At 54.4% G+C, this 22,023-nt stretch overlaps 1 protein-coding gene across 17 annotated transcripts in view; it reads left to right on the top strand.

The window, feature by feature from the left end:
- LOC138516734 (alpha-adducin-like) overlaps positions 1 to 22,023 on the top strand; it is a 1,748,171-nt gene that overhangs the window by 784,406 nt on the left and 941,742 nt on the right. For all 17 annotated transcript variants that reach the window (XM_069632094.1, XM_069632098.1, XM_069632088.1 and 14 more), the window contains exon 9: positions 1,084 to 1,182. In XM_069632094.1, coding sequence (XP_069488195.1) covers positions 1,084 to 1,182 — 99 coding nt within the window. The remainder of the gene's footprint in view (positions 1 to 1,083; positions 1,183 to 22,023) is intronic.

Below are 22,023 nucleotides of genomic sequence, written 5' to 3'. Positions count from 1 at the left end.
TTTGAATACTTGTCGCTGTGAAGCTCTGTGTAACTCCCCTACAGCTCACTTTGACCCCTCTTGAGATGAGCTTGGCTGCTCAACACACGAACAACTTGTGTAGTACAGACCAAAGGTTGGGTTCCTATTGCCAGGAGGTCAGGGTTGTTGTAGTGCACCCAAAGGGTACTGCATACAATCTTGCCCAACAGTGTTCTTGGAATGCAATACTGGCATTCCTTATTTTGCGGTCTACAAAACATTACAACTAACAACCAGGCATCCTTTTGGTTTTTTGCATGCATACCTCATGGTTATCTTGTGCAGCTATACCGGTTTCTATTTTCTCTAGTTTGTTTTAGCACTGAAACTTTTGGTTGAATTCATTGTGCCCTACCAATGGATAGACGTAATAAATAAGCAATTAAAATATAAATATTTATGAAATTATTTGATGCCTTCTAGTGGCATTGCCACTTTAATTTAAAGTAGTTTTGGATTGTCTACAATTACACTTCTGCATTCTTGCAGCACATTTAGTATGTTACTAGGTGTTGGTCTATGGCGGGGAAGGCATTGTGTGCCTACACTGCAGGATAGTAAATAATGTGACCCGTTTGGTATGGCTCAAACCTTCCGCATGGGGAAATGCACTTTGCATCTTGCTGCATGGTTGAGTAATTGGCAAGGTACAGGTACTTTTCTGTTAGATGCAATCAGGGAAATAAGAAATAAATATGTGGTGGTGGTTCAAAGATGCAGGGTATCACATAAAATTCCAAATGTTGATGACAAGTTATGTTGAAGTTATGATTTGATATCAATTGTGTATTTTACCTGCAAGCTTACTTAGCCATATGTTTGTGATTTATTTCAATAATATCACACTGAGTGAAATCGCCCATTTAGTTTCCTGAAAGTCTAAACTGCACTCATTAACATGTATGCACCATTTGATGGCATAATAGCAAACCAGTTTGACCATTTGTTATGAAACAAGCCCTCGCGCAGGAGAAAAGTGTTTTTAAACATTTAGTAATCTTGTATGTGTTTCTAATTGTGATCATCTGATTTTTTTTTTACTCACCAATATCCTTTTTTTAGGTTCTTATTCTTCGAAATCATGGTTTGGTAACTGTTGGTGAAACAATTGAGGAGGCTTTCTACTACATACACAATCTGGTGGCTGCCTGTGAGATTCAAGTAAGAGCTATACTTTTTATGTACACTTCACCAGCAGTTCTCATCATAGTGCATGCATCAATTGTAACCGTTTAATTTCTACATCAGTGAGGTACTCCTACGTCCCGTCCCCTTTCCTCCATCCTTTACGGGTGTCCCTCACGAGCGACAGGAACGGAACCTCTCTTCGACCAGAAAAAGACATTTGCCTTTTAAATTTACTGGCGCATGGCCCCAGGAGCGTGGGCTCCCTTAACCCCACCCACTGGCGCCACACCTCAGTCCGCTTTTCCGCATCGACTGGAAGGCATGGCCTGCCTACAACCAGCACTCCTGGGTAAGGCCTCAAGCCTCGTAATTCCATGCGCTTTCCCTGAATCCTTTTTTTTTTTTTTTTTTACAGATTTGTCAACACCGTCCACCAGTGCACTAGTTTGTCCCCGGCGCATGTCTGCTTCAGCAGGCTTAAGCAGGTGCCTGTAGTGCGATGGATCCTTCCCCACAGCCGATCCGCCCTCTTGGAGCAAGCTGTTCAACAAGACTCCTACACAGAAAATCAAGGACTATGTCCGGAGGAAGACTAAGAAGGGTAGGTGCCTTATTTTCCAAAGCACCCCACAGAGGCGACTCCTTCCTGGGGAAGCCTTCTGGTGGGAGCTACCAGCCTCCCGGCCGAAGGGTCCAAGGGTCCTACTGGTTCCACAGCCGAGGTGCCTGTGAGCTCTATCACTACCGGGACTCTTCCCGAGGGACCCTGCCATGATACTGGGTCCTTACTCGAGTGGTCGCCTATACGCAGGGTCAGCACTACCAGCTGGGAGGCTGAGGGCGCACAGGCTATCTGGTGTACACCTGAGAAGCAGGGCGGGGCAGACATGCATGCATGCATGCCGAGCCCAGGAACGTGGCACGAGACAAGAGGGCCGCCACTCCCGATCCTGAAAGGCGGCAACCCACACAGGCCGGTGCAGAAGCCCTCCAGCCAGGCGTTCAACAGAGGTTTTACTCCAAGGGCAGACTGGGTACCAATGATGCCCGTCACCTGGACCACGTCATAGCCCAAAATCTCGGGTTTCAGGTACAGTTTCGTATTCGCCTGCGGTGCAGGATCGCGCTCAGCCAGCCTGGGAGGACAGGTTTTTTGACAATTTAATGGCTCTCATCCATCTCCCCAAATGGGCTCCTTTCTCGGGGGCATTATCAAGGACATGTTGCCTCCGGATTCGCCCGTGCAGCCCACTGCAACACAGCCCATGCTCCAGCCTCCGCAGCAGCCCATTCATGAGGCTCTAGCAGCCAGCATTTCTGGCCTGTGGGAATACCTGGGCATTCCCCAGCCCAAGAAGGAGCATCCTGAGGCAGGAGTTCTGGCAGAGGTCCTGAGCATCAGGGCGGAGGCGAGGTCTGGCATCCCCTACAGAAGGATGCAGGCCTTGGCCAAGAAGGGGTGGCTCAAGCCACACTCCACGCACCATTAACAAAAAAATGGATGCTAAGTTCAGGCATGCGGAAGGGGACAACATGCTACTCTCGACACACACGCAACCTCATCTGTTATCGATGCAGCATCCATGTATGCCAAGCCCCAGGTGCCCTCATCTAGTACTGCCATGACGGCTCTATTGAACAAGGAAGAAAAGACTCTTGAATCATACAGCAAAAAGGTTCTACTGTAATGCTGGTCTTCACCTCAGGCAGGTCAACACAGATGCCATCCAGGCTACAGCTAAGCCTTTGGGGGGAAATTGCATATTTCCTGCCTGACATCCCTAAGGGCAAGCAGGCCTCATTCAAAGCAGTCCTAGCTGAGGCGAAACACGTGGCACAGGACATTATGGAGGCCACCCTAGACGCATCGACACAGCTAGACCTGTTAACCGACATCGAACGCACGGCCTGGCTAAAAGCTACCAGGTTCAACCCTAGTGTCCAGGATAGAATGCTTGACCTTCCCTTCGAAGGGGGTGATGTTTTTCACTCCACAACTGATGAAGAGCTGGACAAGAAGAAGAGCAACTCTGACAGCCAGGTCGCTGGCCATTCTAACCAAGCCAGCAGCTTAGCCTTTCTCACAGGCACAGTCTTGTTCAGACAAGGGGCAACCTTTTGGCGGTTTCTGCGAGTTCCAGGACTGCAAAGCCCGGCAGACTGGCAGGTCTCCCAGTCAGCACAGGCGAAAACACCACAAAGCCCCAAATAAGGGGTTCTTCCAATCCCCCTTCCACTCAGCCTCTGACAAGAAGAAACAATGACAATTCTTTTCAGATCCACAGCACCCCAGTTGGGGGCAGGTTGGCCCTACACAGTCAGTCTTGGCAGGCGATGTTCGTGGACGCATGGGTCATCTCATTTGTGTTCTGGGGCTTCCAGTTTCCCCTTCCTTATCCTCTCTCAAGTTCTCCCTGTTTTCCACAGATGGGTACACCATCACTCCTAGCAGAGATTCGCTCCCTTGTAGAGAAGGTGACTCTTCCCCCCACCACCACTCCCCCCGTCCCCAAGCAGGGCTTTTACTCCTGCATTGTTTTGCTATTCACTGTGTGGGGGAGACTGGACATGCTTCCTGGACCTGAAGGACGTTCCTATTGTGCAGTCTCACCGGGCCTTCCTCAGGTTTCTGGGTCATGGGGCCTGCATTTCCAGTACAAGGTTCTGCACTTTGGGTTAAATTCAGCTCAGAGATTCTTCACGAACCTCATGAATGCAGTGGCAGCTCTCCTCAGGTCATAGGGGCTGCATGTCAATCCATACCTCAACGACTGGTTAGTCAGGGCCTTGTCTCCGGAGCAGGTTTGAGCCTCCGCAGACAGGCTAATCTCCACCCTATTCAACCTGGGGTTTCCAATCAACTTCCAGAAATCTCAGCTCACCTCTACACAGACGTTGGTGTTTCTGGGCCTGTTGTGGGACACACAGCAGCAGAGGATATTCCCCACCGGGGACAAGGTTACAGTGATTTGGTCTGCTGTCACCCATTTCCGCTGCAGGTCAATCACCACGGCCTGGTGGTATTTATAATTTCTGAGCATTCTGGCGGCATGCCTCCTGGTGGTCCCGTACACCAGACTCCTCATGAGGAGGCTTCATTTGCATTTTGCGGGTTCCTGGGATCAGGCGTTGCGCCATCAGGGAGCCCAGGTCTCCATCCTGCAACAGATAAACCACAATCACAAATGGTGGCAGCAGGAGGTGAACATCTTGGTGGGCAGACCTTTCCGTCCACCCACCATAGAGTTCACCATTACCACAGACTCCTCCCTCCATGGGTGGGGAGCCACTCTGGGAACACACTTTGTGCATTGGCTCTGGACCCAGACTGGCCGGCAGAATCACATCAACTGCCTGGAACTTAAGGCAATCTGGTTGGCCCTCAAGTCCTTTCTGCCGACCATCAAGGGCAGGTCTGTTTGCATTCAGGCAGACAACATGTACTTTATCAACAAACGAGGGCTCCAGATCCCTGCAGCTGTGCTCGTTGACGCTGGAAATCTGGGAATGGGCCATCAGTCAGGTGATGTGGATGTCAGCGGTTCACCTTCTGGGAGAATCCAACCCTGAAGCACACAGACTCGCTGGCTTAACCGCCGACAATTTCGAGTGGCAGCTGAATTAGAGTACTCCAGGAAGTGTTTAGCAGGTGGGGCCACCCCACCACAGACCTAATTTGCGACAGTAAACAACCAGACGTGTCAGCAATTCGTGTCCTGGAGAGGAAGGGGATGCAACTCTCTAGAATAAAAACTGTAGTCTCTCACTGTTGGATGTTCTAATCTTCAAACATCTGAGAACTTTCATTCCTTGATCATATTTGTTAAGTACTCTGCTTGGCTATTATAATTGTACCATTGCAAAATACCACTCCTTTGCAACATAGGGTGAAAAGCCTCATTAAAATCACCCTGGGACGGGATGTTGGCATATGCATTCCCACCCACGGTGCTGGTTCACAAGGTGGTGAGAAAGATTAGGAACTCCAAAAAATGTAAAATAATCCTCATTGCGCCTCGCAGGCCGGCCCAACCTTGATTCACGGACCTGCAGCAGCTGTCAAGCCAGCCGGAGATGGTGCTTCCCCTCCGGAAGGGCCCTCTACTAGCGCAGCAGGGAGGTGCAGTGCTACACTCCTCCCAAGAGAGGTTAGTCTTAGCAGCCTGGTTCCTGAGCAGCTAACGCGCCTGCACCTTCAGTTGTCTAGCGACAATCTGGAGATCATTCAAGTGCCAGAAGTCGGGCTATTTGCAAGCAGTACAAGAGCAAATGGACGAGATTTTGTTTTTGGACCAAGGAAAATGGGGCACATCCACTGATATGCACCCTGGACCAAGTCTGATCATTCTCGGCACATGTCGCCAGATCGAGTGTCCAGGTCAGTGTCACAAACCATTCGGACCCATGACCACAGCAGGCATTAAGTTGGTCACTCTGAAGACAGCCCTTCTGGTTGCTCTTAGGTCAACTCGCAGAGTGAGTAAGTTCCAGGCGTTGGACGTCTCGGAGCCATACACTAGATTTCACTAGGACAAGGTTGTGCTTCACATCGCACCCCAAGTTCATTCCAAAGGTGGCGTCATCCTTTCATATCAACAAGGAGATGTGCTCCCCACATTCTTCCCATACCCCAAGGAAGACGCAGAGAAAACACTCCACTGTCTGGATGTCAGGAGAGCGTTGAAATTCTATCTGGACACAACGAAGGGCATCCGCAAGACGGACACACTGTAACATTTGGAGGCTCCAGGCATAGGCAGCAAGCTTCCAAGGCATCCATAGCTCGATCAGTGACAGCAGCGATCCAGGAGGCATACAAGTTGCAACTTAAGGATCCGCCGCAGGGCATGCATGCACATGCGGTTCGAGCCAGCGCCATGTTCCCTGGCAGTTGATCAGCAGGAAGGCAACATGGGCCACCCCTTTGGCCTTTTGCAAACACTATTGCTTGGAGACCAGTGCCAAGGCAGAAGCAGCATTCAGCCAAGCGGTGCTGCCTATTTACCTAGAGGGTCAGGCTCTCCTCCCCAGGGCGTTGTCAGTTGTAATCGCCCATACAGGATGGAGGAAAGGGCATGGGACGTAGGAGTAATTAAGTGTTACTCACAGGAGTGACTAACATACTCCTAATCCATTGTCCCCTTTCCTCCATATGTCCCACCATCCATCCCCTATAACAAGCCCAGTGAGGTTGTTAAAGTGTAATACAAACGATGTGTCAAAAGGGGACTGAGGTGTGGTGCCAGTGGGCGGAGTTCAGGGATCCCGCGCTCCCGGGGGCCGTGTCCCCACACGCCAGTAAATTTAAAGGGGAAATGTATTTTTCTGGTGGAAAAGAGCTTCCGTTCCTGTCCCTCGCCAGGGACGCCCATACTATATGGAGGTCGGGGGACTCCAGTGACTAACACTTAATATATGTGATATAGCCATGTCTTCAGAGCCTTACTCCACACATTGCCAGATGCATTGCAACCTTTCAGCCATGTGGGTCACTAACCCATGCTACTGCCTTGATTTAAGACACACTCGTAGTTATTGTTGCCATTAGCCTCCACCTTAGGTTTTTATGAAGCAAGGACCCCAGATCATAGAGATCAGCTGGAATGCTAATGTGCCTATACACTGCCTCAGGCGTTTGTTCCATAAGAAGGCGGCTCTCAGCCTCTTCCTCTTCTTCATTTTCTCTACATGAGTGTTACTGCACCATTACCAGCCATTTCTGATGAACACACAGGACCTCCCAAAATAGCCAGCTGTGACGGACAGACTTGCAGAAATATTCATAAGGCTGATGCGCTTACATTTTGTGCACAGATTACTACCCCAGCCAGTAACATTAACAAACTCAGCAGTTTCTTAATTTTGTAATCTATTTTTGTTGTCTTCCATTTAACCTTGAACCCATAGTGTGGATTGTAGGTAGGGGTGATGGTTGGTTTATTTTGGAAGAGAGGGAGCTGTCTCCTGGTGGAGTAAGGATTCAGACACCCTTTCCCTGTTGTCCCCTTGTCTTAATTTCCAGTATCCCATAATTCCATCATCAAAAACATCTATTCCTCGTGGGCAATAAAACCTGTCCCTCTAGTGTAGCTGATCTGCAAACTCTCCTGCAATTTGGCAGTGGATAGGCGGATTGGTTGCATTTGAACAATTCTGATCCTGCTCTTATTTAATCACCATCACCCACCAAAATGTTTCAAGGTGTTGTCTCTGGTGCAAATCCTGTCCTCTCTATGAAATAAAAAGCAGGAGTGAATGGCTTTAATTCATTTGCCAATGTCTAACTTATCTGTATCATGTTGAGGTTGTGTCTGTTTGTCACCCAGGAATTATCCTCTAGAATTGTCACAGAGCATGCAATGTATTGAAGTCTTGTAAGAGATGATGCTTGGCAATGACCCACCCTTCTCCCTACTGCACTAACCTTTTGTTCTTCTGTGTTTGCAGTTCTGCTAGCTTATTATGATGGAGAGGCCGCTTCTTGTATGGCTTTGCAACCAGTGGACAACTCTGGTTCACTTTTTTTACTGGGTGTGACCCTATGTGGAGGACAGAGAAACCGTTCTCTGATTCCCTTATACTAGTCTCCTGAATTGTCTGACCTTGAGAATACTTATGCAGTCTCCCTTGTCCCTGTCTACCCAGACCTGGGATCTTCCAGTGACCAGGGTTCTTAACTCAGGGCAAGAGACGTCCAAAGAATCTATTACTCATCAGGTTATACTATTCAACGTCGCCACACACTTTCTGTAAGTACTTTATTATAGATGGCCCTCACTCAGTTTGGACAAACTTGGCCGAGAAACATCTTTAGATGAAACCTAGAGTTTTAACTAATGCTGAGGACATGAAGGCACAGAAGTGACATCTGAACTCTAATCCATCCAACAGCTCCCCCCTCCCCCCCAACCCCTCCTCCGGCCTACAATTGTCCTAATTTGCTTCTCCAGCATGGGGTCTGGCATGGATTCACATGCTCATGAATATTCCCCGTCGTCAGGCTGGGAATCCTCGGTAAAGAAAAAACCAGTATCAGTTTCGTTTCTGATCTGTCTTTCGTAGTAACAACCAATCACTGGTCTCTGCGTCATACTGACCACAGCCAATGACTGCCCTCTACCTAAGCACCGCCTCTGGCAGCCATCTTCAGATTTTTACCGCACGTTCATGTGTTGGGATCCTCGTGCTATTGCTCTCGAGCGTTAGTGCTATTTTTCGCGCTTTTTCACAAAAAACTTCGATTCTTTCGGTCAAAAGAGCCTCAAGCTCCACCGATCCTACATCCGATCAACGGGGACCCGTGTCAGATTCGTCTGTGCCCCTCAAGGGTGAAGATTTCGTCGAGCTACACTTCGGAGGACTCCAGAAGCTTCTCAGGCCCGGTCTCGGAGATGGCCCAGGAGAAGGGAAGCTCGACGCCCGGAAAGCTGTTCAGGGTCTGCACTGGATGCCAGCTGCAGAACGTCTTTAAGGAGGACGAACACTCTTTCTGCCTTTACTGCCTTCATGAGGACAAGACGCACGTGGAGAAGGACTGTGCGTTTTGCGGCAACATGTCGGAACGGACCATGAAGGACCGCCATCAACGTCTCGCCAACTGGCTGGAGGGTAAGAGCCCGTCTGGCGAGAAGAAGAAGAAATCCGAGCGGTCTTCTAAGACCTTTGAGGGCGCCCCGGCGACGGGGGCCCAACATAAGGCTAAGCACCGCGAGTCCCCAGGCACCGGGAGCGCCGAACGGTCGGGCTCTACGGGCGCCAGGCAGGGCGCACCCTCCCCGGCACCATCAACCACGAGCCAACGCTCTGGGTCGGGTAAGAGGAAGGCCGAGCACCCGGCGAAGCTCCTGGAGAGGCCCCGGTCGAGCTCTAAGGCAGAGGAGGAGCGTGGCAGTGCCCCCTCCCTCAAGGATAAGGCGGTGAGCGCACCTAAGGTGGTGAAGGCCTTGATCCATCCGACCAAGCCCTCTATCGAAACGGTCGCGGCGGCCCTGGCTCAGCCTGTGGAGGCTGCACCAGTGGTGGCGACCTCGGGGCCCAGAATCTCCCTGCCTCCTCGGAGGGAGTCTTCTTTTGTGCCCACCGATAGGACCCCCGTGAAACCCTCCGTGGGGAAGAAGGGGGGGCAGGGCGTCGTCGTAGATTCGGCCTCAACCTCAGAAGAGGAGCTGATCGAGGTCTTAAGCCACGGCCTAGGCATGGAAGAAGGCCAGCCCGTCGGAATGGACCCCGACGCAGGTGACGACGACGACATCGTCGAGGATACCGACGGGGCCCCTGCTCGCCCGTCGGACTCCCCTCTGCCAGCGCCGCAAGACAACTCGGCGGCCATTTTGTTGGCCATACAGTCCTTATGCTCCGAGATAAGGACGAGGCTACCGTTACCGACGGAGGAACCTCTCCCGTCGGGGGATCCAGAACCGGGACCTTCTGGTGTTCCCCCTACCAAGAAAAGAAGGATCCATCCACCACCTCCTTTTCAACCGTCGCGCCCCGTCCAGCCCTCCTCCCCGTCCACCCGAGGGGATGATACGGGGACTGACACGGCAGCGACGGGTACGGACGACGAGGCATACGACGAGGATTTTCCGTCGTCGCCTCCCGCCAGGGCTTCTCCGCCCGACGAGATCGGATCTTTCCACTCCATGATCTCCAGGGCTTCCGAGCTTTTCCAACTCTGCCCTGAGGAGAAGAAAAAGGAATGCTTCCTTTATCAGCGGCGCGAGGCCAAGAGGAAGACGGTCCTCGCAGTGCCTCTGTTGGACGACATTTGGGATGAGGGCCTTTCCCTCCTCAAGAACCCTTCCACGACGCCAGCTAGAAGAGACCGGTACGAGAAAAAGTACCGGGTCCCGGACACGGCCCCCCTGTGCCTCCGGGCGCAGCCTACCCCGGATTCCGTCGTCTCCGCGGCAGCCAGGAAGAAAGCGGGGGGGGGTGCGGCCTCCACATCGACTTCCCCGCCGGACGGCGAGGGAAGGAAATTGGATGCTATGGGACGTAGAGTCATCTCGTCGGCAGCGACGACGATTAAAGCGGCCAACGCCTTGGCTATCGTGGCTCGCTACGACAGGGAGCTCTGGTACAAGATAGCTCCCCTGCTGGATTTTCTGCCGGACGACAAGAGGGCGGAGGCCCTGGAGATCCTGCAGGAAGGTGAGGTGGCCTCGGACCACGCCATCACCGTGGCGACAGACATCGCCGACACTGGGTTCCGCCAGCTGGGCAACGGCGTTTGCCTTCGACGTCGTGGATGGCTCAAAGCTACGGACTTCCGGCAGGACATCCAGACCAGAGTCCTGGACATGCCCTTCGACGGGAACAATCTGTTTGGGAAGACAGTGGACGATTCCCTTCAGGCCATCAAGGCGGATACTGAGACGGCCCGGGCCCTTGGAGTTCTGCAGCAACGACGGACGCCCTTTCGGAGCAGCGGAGGCAAGGGCGCCTCCAAAGGTTCCGGCGGCGGTTTCGCTTCCTACCGTCAAGCGGCCCGCTCGTCGTCGCAAGAGGCCTACAGAGGACGAGGCAAGTCTAGCGGACCCCGCCGTCGTCGCCAAGGAGGTCAAGGCGGCAAGGCCGCGTCCAAGCAGGATTGAACCGGCCGTGGGGTCGGGCCCCCACCGAAGCACCCCGGTGGGAGGCCGGCTGGCGGGCTTCGTCAGCGTGTGGGAGTCCATCTCCACCGACCGTTGGGTGCTGGACGCCCTGGCCCGGGGCCACGCGCTCGAGTTTCAAAGAAGGTGCCCGCGCGTCCCCCCCGTGGCCAGGAAAGAACTTCACGCCCCTCAACTTCTCCTGGAGGTAAAGGCGATGCTCAGGAAGGGCGCCATCGAACTCGTCCCAAAGGGGCGTCGGGGCTCCGGAGTCTACTCGAGATACTTCCTCGTGAAGAAGAAGACGGGAGGATGGCGCCCCATCCTAGACCTGCGACGTCTGAACAAGTTCATCAAGGCGCAGAAGTTCCGGATGGTCACCCTCCAGCACGTCCTGGGTCAGCTGGAGGAAGGAGACTTCCTATCGTCGTTGGATTTGGAGGATGCCTACTTCCACATTCCCATCCTAAAGGGGCACCGGAAATTCCTCAGGTTCGTGGTCCAAGGGCGTCATTACCAGTTCAAAGCCCTTCCCTTCGGACTACGGTCGGCACCCAGGGTATTCACCAAGTGCCTCGCACCGGTGGCGGCGCAGCTGCGCCGCGAGGGGATTCACGTCTACCCCTACCTGGACGACTGGCTCATCCGCGCCAAGACGAGGGAGCTCGCCGTGGTCCACACGGCAAGGACCGTCCAACTCCTCACGGACCTGGGATTCTCCGTGAACTACGCCAAATCCCACCTGGGGCCCGCGCAAGTCGCACTGTTTCTGGGAGCGAGGCTCGACACAGTGTCCCTTCTAGCCTCCCCGTCGGAGGAGAGGACCAGGACCATCTTGGGCAAGGTGCAACGGATGTTGGTGGCCGACGCGGCCAAAGTGAGGTCCATCAAGTCCCTCCTCGGGATGATGTCTTCCTACATCTACCTCATTCCCATGTGCAGGCTCCGGATGCGCCTTTTGCAAGAATTCCTGGATGCGCGCTGGATCCAGACGACGGGCAGCTTCGAGGAAAGGATCAAGCTCGACGAGAGCTTCCGACGAGCGATACGGTGGTGGGGCACCCGCGCGCATCTGACGGCGGGCATGGATTTCCAGGCCCCAGCCCACCAGGAGACTGTGACCACGGATGCCTCCCTGGAAGGGTGGGGAGCGCACACCGAAAATCTGCACGCAAGGGGACTCTGGCTCCCGACGGAGAAGTCCCTGCATATCAACGTCCTGGAGCTCCGTGCAGTGTTTTGGGCCCTCAGGTCCTTCCTTCCGTCCCTCAAGGGCAAGGTGGTGAGGATCTTCACCGACAACACCACCACCATGTTTTACATCAGGAAACAGGGCGGAACCAGGTCCCCAGCGCTGTCCAAGGAGGCGCAGGACCTGTGGCATTGGGCCGTCGCCCAAGGGATTTTTCTGGTGCCGTTTCATCTGGCAGGGATAAAAAACACCATCGCCGACTCACTCAGCAGGGAGCTGCGCTCGTGCCACGAGTGGGAACTACGGCAGGATCTGGTGGATCGCCTCTTCCGACGGTGGGGCACACCCCAGATCGACCTGTTCGCGACGGCGACGAACACCAAGTGCCGGAGGTTCGCCAGCAGGTTTCCCCAGACGAGGAGCATGGGCGATGCTTTCTCGTTCCCCTGGGAGGGCCTGTTCCTCTACGCGTTCCCTCCTTTGCCTCTGCTAATCCGGCTCATCAACCAGCTCAAGAGGTCACGGTGCAGGATGATCCTCGTCGCACCTGCGTGGCCGAGGCAGATATGGTTCCCGGACTTGCTGGACTTGTCAGCGTCCCCGCCGATCAAGCTGCCGGCGGACGCGGATCTACTCTCCAGGGAAGGAGGCGCCATCCTCCACCACGACCCGAAGTCGCTGAACTTGCAGGCCTGGCTCCTGCAGCGCTAGAGTTTGGAGGATACGACATACCGGCCGATTGCAGAGAGGTTCTTGCAAAGGCCAGGGCGTCCTCAACTCTTAAATGCTACGGACACAAATGGAAGAGGTTCTCTGTCTGGTGCCGCGCACAGAAGATTAACCCTCTACGGGTTACGGCTCCCCAAGTACTGCCGTACCTGCTGACGCTGGCCAAAGCTGGTCTGGCACACGCGTCCATCAAGATTCATCTTGCTGCGATCTCCCGATACACCAGAACCACGGGGCGGACGTCCTTGTGGTCTCATCGTCTGGTGAAAGAGTTCATGAAGGGACTGTTCAGATCGTTCCCACCGGTGAAGGCTCCGGCCCCGGCGTGGGAGCTCAACGTGGTGCTGACCAAGCTCATGGGACCTCCGTTCGAGCCTCTGCACTCGGCCCCGTTGAAGTTTCTATCGTGGAAAACAGCTTTTCTTGTGGCCATCACCTCCGCACGACGAGTGGGAGAGATCCAGGCCCTTTCCTGCAAGGCCCCGTACTTGACTTTCCACGACACGAGGGTAGTGCTCAGGACGCACCCCTCCTTCATGCCCAAGGTACCGTCGGACTTCCATCTCAACGAACCCTTGGTGTTACCTGTGTTCTTCCCGTCGCCTTCGTCGCCGGCTGAGAGGACTTTGCACTCGCTGGATGTAGCTAGAGCGCTGAAGTTCTACGTGGACCGCACAAAGGGTTTTCGGAAGACGTCACAACTCTTTGTGAACTTTGGACCTGTCAATCAGGGGAAGGCTCTCTCGAAGGCTTCCATCTCCAGATGGCTCTCCGGCTGTATCATGTGCTGTCACCGGTTGGCAAACCGACCGCTGCCTGGCCGTCCGAGAGCCCATTCCACCAGAGCGATCGCAGCTACCACGGCGTTCCTATCTGGTGTGCCCCTGCTGGACATATGCAGGGCTGCTACGTGGAGGTCGACGCACACCTTCACGAAATTCTACTGCGTCGACCGGGATTCCAGGGAGGAGTCCAGGGTCGGCCAAGCAGTGCTGCGCAACCTGTTCGCCTGAGGTGAGCCTGGTGAGGAGGTAAGATGCTTAATGTTGAGTTGATGTGATGCTTGATGTTGAGCCTTTGCCACCTCCCGTGGTTGTGCATGTGTGTACTGCTATGTATTCTTTATTCATGAGCATGTGAATCCATGCCAGACCCCATGCTGGAGAAGGAACAAGTTACTTACCTGTAACTGTTGTTCTCCAGCATGGGTCTGGCATGGATTCACATGCGAACCCTCCCGCCTACCCCTCTGCGGCTCTTCACTTGGTCATACTGCCACTTCACGTGCTTCCAAATCTGAAGATGGCTGCCAGAGGCGGTGCTTAGGTAGAGGGCAGTCATTGGCTGTGGTCAGTATGACGCAGAGACCAGTGATTGGTTGTTACTACGAAAGACAGATCAGAAACGAAACTGATACTGGTTTTTTCTTTACCGAGGATTCCCAGCCTGACGACGGGGAATATTCATGAGTATGTGAATCCATGCCAGACCCATGCTGGAGAACAACAGTTACAGGTAAGTAACTTGTTCCATACCTATGATCACATCTTTCTGGTTTACATAGGCTTCCATGTTAGAAGGTGGGGAAATTGACATGAGAAGATTTAGCAGAGAATTCTTACATGGACTCTGACTTCATTGTTGTTACTGCTATTACTGGTGTTCCTGGCTCCTTCCCTATCTAGAATAGGCATTTACACTCAAGAACAAGTGGAATAATAGGCTAATAAGTGGTTCACTTGTACAATTTCTTTATTTACTTCTTTTAGCAGCCAGTGAGAGACACCCTGCAGTAAAGGAAAACCTTGCCAAATCACCTTGCTAAATGTTTTCCCAGTGCCTAGTTTTATCTTTGCTCCTGTTCATTACTAGATGTAATATTGTCCGTTTCTACTGGAATTGACAACCTGGGCAAACCTTGTACCATTGAGAGCTAGTGTCTCCATCTTTGGGTGTAGTAGATTCTGCCCCAGGCAATCTTTTTTTCAGAGGTGCATTGATAGCCGACCACACACAGAGCTAAGCTTGATAATCAGCATGTCTTAGATCTTAAAATCCACGGCTGGCTTTAATGGAATCGTACCGAGAAAGACAACCAAACTAGAGTGTGTAAACCTTTCAATGGATTGCATTCTCCCACGGATTCCTCATCTTGATAGATGGCCATACAGCGTCAGCTGCTCAAACCTTTTCATCAGGGGGCATAGTGCGACTTGACAGTCCGTCAACACCCTTGTGTTCCACTACACCACTCCTCGACTCTAGACATTACGTTGATCACCGTACTAAAGAGATGCCCTGCGCCCCCTTATGGCAGTTCCTTTTTTCCACACGCTTCTTGTAACACGCTCCATCATTTTGTTCATACTCGAAATGTATGTTCTCCAGCATGGGGTCTGGCATGGATTCACATGCTCATGAATATTCCCAGTCGTCAGGCTGGGAATCCTCGATAAAGAAAAAATCAGTATCAGTTTCGTTTTTCTGATCTGTCTTTCGTAGTAGTAACCAATCACTGATCTCTGCGTCATACTGACCACAGCCAATGACTGCCCTCTACCTAAGCCCCGCCTCTGGCAGCCATCTTCAGATTTTTACCGCACGTTCAAGTGTTGGGAGTCCTCGTGCTTAGCTCTCGAGCTTTTACTGCGTGTTTTGCGCTTTTTCGGGTGATTGTTCACATTTTTTTGGTTAATCGAGCCTCAAGCTCCACCGTTTCTACTCCCGTTAACGGCTACCCGTTGCGGGATTTTCCTACGCCCCTCAAGGGTGAAGATTTTGTCGAATCAACTTCTTGGAGGATTCCAGAAGATTCGCGGCCTACTTCAAGATGGCCCAGGATGCGAGTTCGTCGCCCGGACCCAAGCTGTTTCGCAGTTGCCCTGGATGCGGGCTGCCGAATGTGTTTAAGGAAGACGAACATTTGCGATGCCTCTACTGTCTTCATGGGGACAAGACTCATGTAGAGAAGGACTGCCAGTTCTGCAAGAACTTGTCGGAGCGGACCATGAGGGACCGTCGATCCCGTCTCGCAAGCTGGTTGGAGAAGGGCTCGACGGGTGAGAAGAAGAAAGGGTCCGAGCGGGCTTCTAAGTCCTATGCGGGCGCCCCGGCGACGGGGGCCCAACACCAGGCCAAGCGCCGCGAGTCCGCTGGCTCCGGGAGCGCCGAAAGGTCGGGCTCTTCGGTCAACAGGCAGGGCGCACCTTCCCCGGCACCGTCAACCACGAGCCAACGCTCCGGTTCGGGGAAGAGAAAGTCCGAGACCCCGGGTAAGCTTCGGGAGAAGCCCCGTCCGATCTCGGAAGGGGGGGAGCGAGGCGTCACCCCTCCCCCGAAGGAGAAGGCCCGGAACGCACCTAAGGTGGCGAAGACCCCTACCCAGCAGGCGAAGGCCTCTATCGAGGCTATCGCGGCGGCTCTGGCCAAGCCGGCAGAGACACCGCCAGCGGAGACTGCCTCTGGGACTAGTTTCCCTGCCGCCAAGAAGGGAATGCTCTTTTCAGCCCATCGTCGTGGCCGCCATGATGGAAGAAGCGAGAGGGGGCACGGTGCCCTCCTCGAGCTCGGAGTCAGCCTCGGAGGAGGAACTGACCGAGGCCGTGAGGAACCTCGAAGTCCAATTCGAGAAGGTTCGATCCTGTCAGGAAGATCCTCGGGAGATAACCGAGCAAGACGACGATGTGAGGAAGAGCAGCCTTCCCTTCCGGCGCGGCCGGACCCTAGGCCTCAGGATGGCTCGGCGGCCATTTTGTCTGCCATCCAGTCCTTATGCTCTGAGATAAGGACGAGATTCCCTCTGCCCAGGCCGGAGGACCCGCAACCTGGCCCGTCGGGAAGTCCTCAGAACAAACGAAAGAGGACCCAACCCTCTCCTCCGCTCGCCCCCGTGAGGCCTACAGTTCCCTCCTCATCCTCCCACGAGTCGGGAGATGACGGTGCGTTGGGCTCGACGACGGGTTCTGAGGGCGACGACGACGGAACGGGTCTCCCGTCGCACGGGCCTCGCCGCCCGACGAGATTGGCTCATTCCACGCCATGATCGCCAGGGCGTCTGAATTGTTCCAGCTCTGCCCCGAGGAGCAGAAAAAGGAAGGTTTCCTCTATCAGCGCCGGGAGGCCAAGAGGAAGACGGTCATCGCGGTGCCCCTAATCGATGACATCTGGGAGGAGGGTCTGTCGGTTCTCAAAAACCCCTCCACGGCACCAGCCAAACAGGACCGGTACGAGAAGAAGTACCCGGTCCCCGAAACCGCTCCCCTGTGCCTCAGGGCCCAGCCAACGCCAGACTCTGTCGTCTCGGCGGCGGCTAAGAAGAAAGCGGCGGGGTCAGGAGCCTCGACGTCGAATTCCCCGCCGGACGGCGAGGGAAAGAAGTTGGACGCAATGGGGCGGCGGGTCATTTCGTCGGCGGCGAAGACGATCAAAGCGGCCAACGCCCTGGCGATCGTGGTCCGTTACGACAGGGAGCTCTGGTTTAAGCTGGCCCCCATATTGGACTTCCTGCCGGACGACAAGAGGTCCGAGGCCCTGGAAATACTGCAAGAGGGCGAGGTGGCGTCGAACCACGCCATAACGGTGGCAACCGATATTGCCGATACCGGGTTCTGCCAGCTGGGCGACGGTGTTTGCCTACGACGACGGGGTTGGCTTCGGGCGACTGACTTCCGTCAGGACGTCCAGACCAGGGTGTCGGACATGCCGTTCGACGGCAGCAACTTGTTCGGGAAGGCAGTGGACGAATCCCTCCAAGCCATAAAAACGGAGACGGCCCGCGCCCTAGCAGCCCTTCAGCAACAACGGCCCTTTCGGAGCTCCGGTGGCAGACAGGGTGCCTCCAAGGGATCCAGCGGTGGCTCGTCGTCCTACCGCCAGGCGGCACGCTCCTCGTCTCAGGAGGCCTACAGGGGTCGCGGCAAGCAGGGAGCGCCTCGCCGCCATCGGCAAGGTGGCCAGGGCGGCAAGGCCACCACCTCCAAGCAGGACTGAACCGCCCGTGGTCTCGGGCCCCCACCGAAGCACCCCGGTGGGAGGCTGGCTGGCGAATTTCGTCGGCGTGTGGAAGTCCATCTCCACCGACCGTTGGGTGCTGGATACCCTGGCAAGAGGACGAAGTAGTGCCCTCACGTTCCACCTGTGGCCAGGAAGGAAAATCACGTCCCGCAACTGCTCTTGGAAGTATGGGCGAGGCTCAGGAAAGGCGCCATCGAGCTTGTCCGGAAGAGGCTCCGGGGTGTACTCAAGGTACTTCCTCGTCAGGAAGAAGACGGGCGGCTGGTGCCCCATCCTGGACCTTCGTCGTTTGAACAAATACATCAGATCACAAAGGTTCAGGATGGTCACCCTCCAGCACGTACTGGGACAGCTGGAGGAAGGCGACTTTCTATCGTCGTTGGACCTGGAGGATGCATACTTCCACGTTCCCATCCTCAAAAGTCACCGAAAGTTCCTCAGGTTCGTCGTCCAGAGACGCCACTACCAATTCAGAGCACTGCCGTTCGGATTGAAGTCGGCCCCCAGGGTCTTTACCAAGTGCCTAGCACCAGTGGCGGCGCGGCTGCGCCTGCAGGGGATTCACGTCTACCCCTATCTGGACGACTGGCTCATCCGCTCAAGGACGAGGGAACTCGCCATCGAACACACTGCAAGGACCGTCCAGCTACTCACAGACCTGTGATTCGCCATAAACTACCCAAAGTCCCACCTGGTGCCGTCGCAGGTGGCCCTGTTTCTGGGAGCGAAGCTCGATACAGTGAGGCGCCTGGCGGCCCCGTCGGAGGAACGGACGAAGACCATTCTAGGCAAAGTGCAGCGCCTGCTAGCCACGGACGTGGCCAGGGTGAGGTCCATCAAGTCCCTCTTGGGGATGATATCCTCTTGCATCTACCTGGTGCGCCTCTGCAGACTACGGATGCGCCCTCTTCAAGAATTTCTCGACGCCCGTTGGATGCAGGCGACGGGCACCTTCGAAGACAGGGTCCCCCTCAACGAGGTGTTCCGCCAGGCGATCCAGTGGTGGGGCGTTTGAGCGCACCTCACGGCGGGCAAGGACTTTCAGACGCCGGCGTACCAGGAGACGGTGACGACGGACGCCTCCCTGGAAGGTTGGGGCGCCAACACCAGAGATCTCCACGCAAGAGGCCTCTGGCTCCCGGAGGAGAGGCTCCTGCACATCAACGTCCTGGAACTCGGAGCCGTGTTCTGGGCTCTCAAATCGTTCCTCCCGTCGCTCAAGGGCAAGGTGGTGCGGATCTTCACGGACAACACCACGACAATGTTTTACATACGACGGAAGCAGGGAGGCACCAGATCCCCAGCCCTATCGAAGGAGGCACAGGATCTGTGGCACTGGGCGGTCGCCCAGGGGATGTGCCTGGTTCCCTTCCACCTGGCAGGAGAAAGCAACACCATCGCCGACTCGCTCTTCCGACGATGGGGCAAACCCCAAATCGACCTGTTCGCAACAGCGACAAAGTGCAAGAGGTTCGCCAGCAGGTTTCCCCAGCCGAGAAGCATGGGCGATGCGTTCTTGTTCCCCTGGGACGGCCTATACCTGTATGCGTTCCCTCCGTTGCCGTTGCTGCTTCGACTCATCAGCCAGCTCAAGAGGTCCCGGTGCAGGATGATCCTCGTCGCACCGGCGTGGCCGAGGCAGATCTGGTTCCCGGACCTTCTGGACTTGTCAACGTCCCCTCCCATCAAGCTGTCGGCGGACCTTCTCTCCAGAGAAGGAGGCGCCATCTTCCACCACGACCCGGCGTCGCTGAACCTGCAGGCTTGGCTCCTGCAGCGCTAGAGTTTGGAGGCTACGATATACCGGCCGAATGCAGAGAGGTTCTTGCAAAGGCCAGGGCGTCCTCGACTCTCAAATGCTACGGTCATAAGTGGAAGAGGTTCTCTATCTGGTGCCGAGCACAGAAGATCAACCCCCTTCGGATTATGGCCCCTCAAGTGCTGCCGTACCTGCTTTCGCTGGCAAAGGCTGGGCTAGCCCATGCCTCCATTAAGATTCATCTGGCGGCGATCTCCAGATATACCTGAACCACAGGACGGACGTCCCTGTGGTCCCATCGACTGGTAAGAGTTTATGAAAGGACTGTTCCGGTCGTTCCCGCTGGTGAAGGCCCCGGCCCCCGCGTGGGACCTTAACGTGGTGCTGACCAGGCTCATGGGGCCCCCATTCGAGCCGATGCACTCTGCACCGATGAAGTTTGTGTCGTGGAAGACTGCATTCCTGGTGGCCATTACCTCCGCACGACGAGTGGGAGAGATCCAGGCCCTATCCTGCAAAGCACCGTACTTGACTTTCCATGCCTCGAGGGTGGTGCTTAGGACGCACCCCTCCTTTATGCCCAAGGTGCCGTCGGACTTCCATCTTAACGAGCCATTGGTGTTACCTGTGTTCTTCCCGTCTCCTTCGTCGCCTGCCGAGAGGACTTTGCACTCGCTGGATGTGGCTAGAGCGCTGAAGTTCTACGTGGACCGCACAAAGAGTTTCTGGAGGACATCACAGCTGTTCGTGAACTTTGGACCTGTGAATCAAGGGAAGGCTCTCTCAAAGTCTTCTATTTCCAGATGGCTCTCCGGCTGCATCATGCACTGCCACCGGTTGGCTAACCGACCGCTGCCAGGCCGTCCGAGAGCCCATTCGACCAGAGCGATCGCTGCTACTACGGCGTTCTTATCTGGTGTGCCCCTGCTGGACATCTGCAGGGCTGCTACGTGGAGGTCGGCGCACACCTTCACGAGATTCTACTGCGTCGATCGGGATTCCAGAGAGGAGTCCAGGGTCGGCCAAGCAGTGCTGCGCAACCTGTTCGCCTAAGGTGAGCCTGGTGAGGAGGTAAGAGATGCTTAATGTTGAGTTTTTTGTATTGCTTAATGTTGAGCCTTTTGCCACCTCCCGTGGTTGTGCATGTGTGTACTGCTATTTATTCTTATATTCATGAGCATGTGAATCCATGCCAGACCCCATGCTGGAGAAGGAACAAGTTACTTACTTGTAACTGTTGTTCTCCAGCATGGGTCTGGCATGGATTCACATGCGAACCCTCCCGCCTACCCCTCTGCGGCTCTTCACTTGGTCATACTGCCTCTTCACGTGCTACCAAATCTGAAGATGGCTGCCAGAGGCGGGGCTTAGGTAGAGGGCAGTCATTGGCTGTGGTCAGTATGACGCAGAGATCAGTGATTGGTTACTACTACGAAAGACAGATCAGAAACGAAACTGATACTGATTTTTTCTTTACCGAGGATTCCCAGCCTGACGACGGAATATTCATGAGCATGTGAATCCATGCCAGACCCATGCTGGAGAACAACAGTTACAGGTAAGTAACTTGTTCCTTACGCCAGCATTTTGGGCCTAAACCGGTCGGGATTTCAAGCGGTGTAAATAGTACAACTTGAAAATGTCCCACACACTATCTGTGTATGGTGTATGTGTCGGACCCAAACTGTGTCGGACCCAAACCCGAAAGTGGTTAAGGAGCGATCAGCTAAATTGACGCTTAGTAGACCACTTTTCGAAACCTTCAGGGAAGTCTGTCTCCAAATCATCGGTGCATGAGTCCACAGGGCCTACTGAAAAACGCCAGGAACCAAGGTGCCACACAAAAAATTCCAAAAACAATTGCAATCGCGTAGCGAGTCCCAAGTAGCGCTGACATTTACGATTCCGACTTGTTGGGTGACAAGGGTAATTCGTACCCTGCAAAGTGTGCATAAAGGGAGACAGGCTATGGCTGGTACGGTTCTGGCCTTGATGCCATGCACGGACTGCTCCAACCACGTCTGGTTCGTCCGGCACAAAGAAAGCTGAGGGAGGTCAAACGCCCTCATGCTCAACCTTGAAAGAGAAGACTACTCCAGCACCAATACCGCTGATGCTCACCCGTAGAGCTCCTCGACCGACGGAGGTTGCACACGATCAAAGTTGTGCTGGGAATTGAGGTCTGATTTCATAGACTCGAAGGAGACCCGATCCCTTTCGGAATAGAGCCAGTGATGGGCCCGACCATGGGTCTAACTAATTTTAATCGGATCAAGTAGGGTTACTGAAACTGGCAGTGGGACTCCACAATGCGATCAGACTAGATACGTCCCTGGATGTTCAGTTCCGACAGGCATCCGATTGCTCAATACTGCAAAGCAGTCAAGGGTAATTGTGGCATTCAGACTTGGTGCAAGTGTCAGAACAATTATTGAAATACCAATTGGGCGATATCCTCGACCGAGGGCCGCAGGCGGAACACGCCTTGCCGTTCAATACCGCCATAGCAGACCCAGTCATGCACCTGTTGCAAAACAAGTGTTCACTGTGGTCAATGAGAATTTAAGGAAGAAATACAAGCTGGAAAG

Source organism: Ambystoma mexicanum, chromosome 6q (assembly GCF_040938575.1).
Source record: "Ambystoma mexicanum isolate Mex_15411 chromosome 6q, UKY_AmexF1_1, whole genome shotgun sequence".
In the NCBI taxonomy this organism is placed as follows: Eukaryota; Metazoa; Chordata; class Amphibia; order Caudata; family Ambystomatidae; genus Ambystoma; species Ambystoma mexicanum.
The sequence above is the reverse complement of the archived record's forward strand: the minus strand, read 5'-3'. Positions and strand labels throughout refer to the sequence as shown.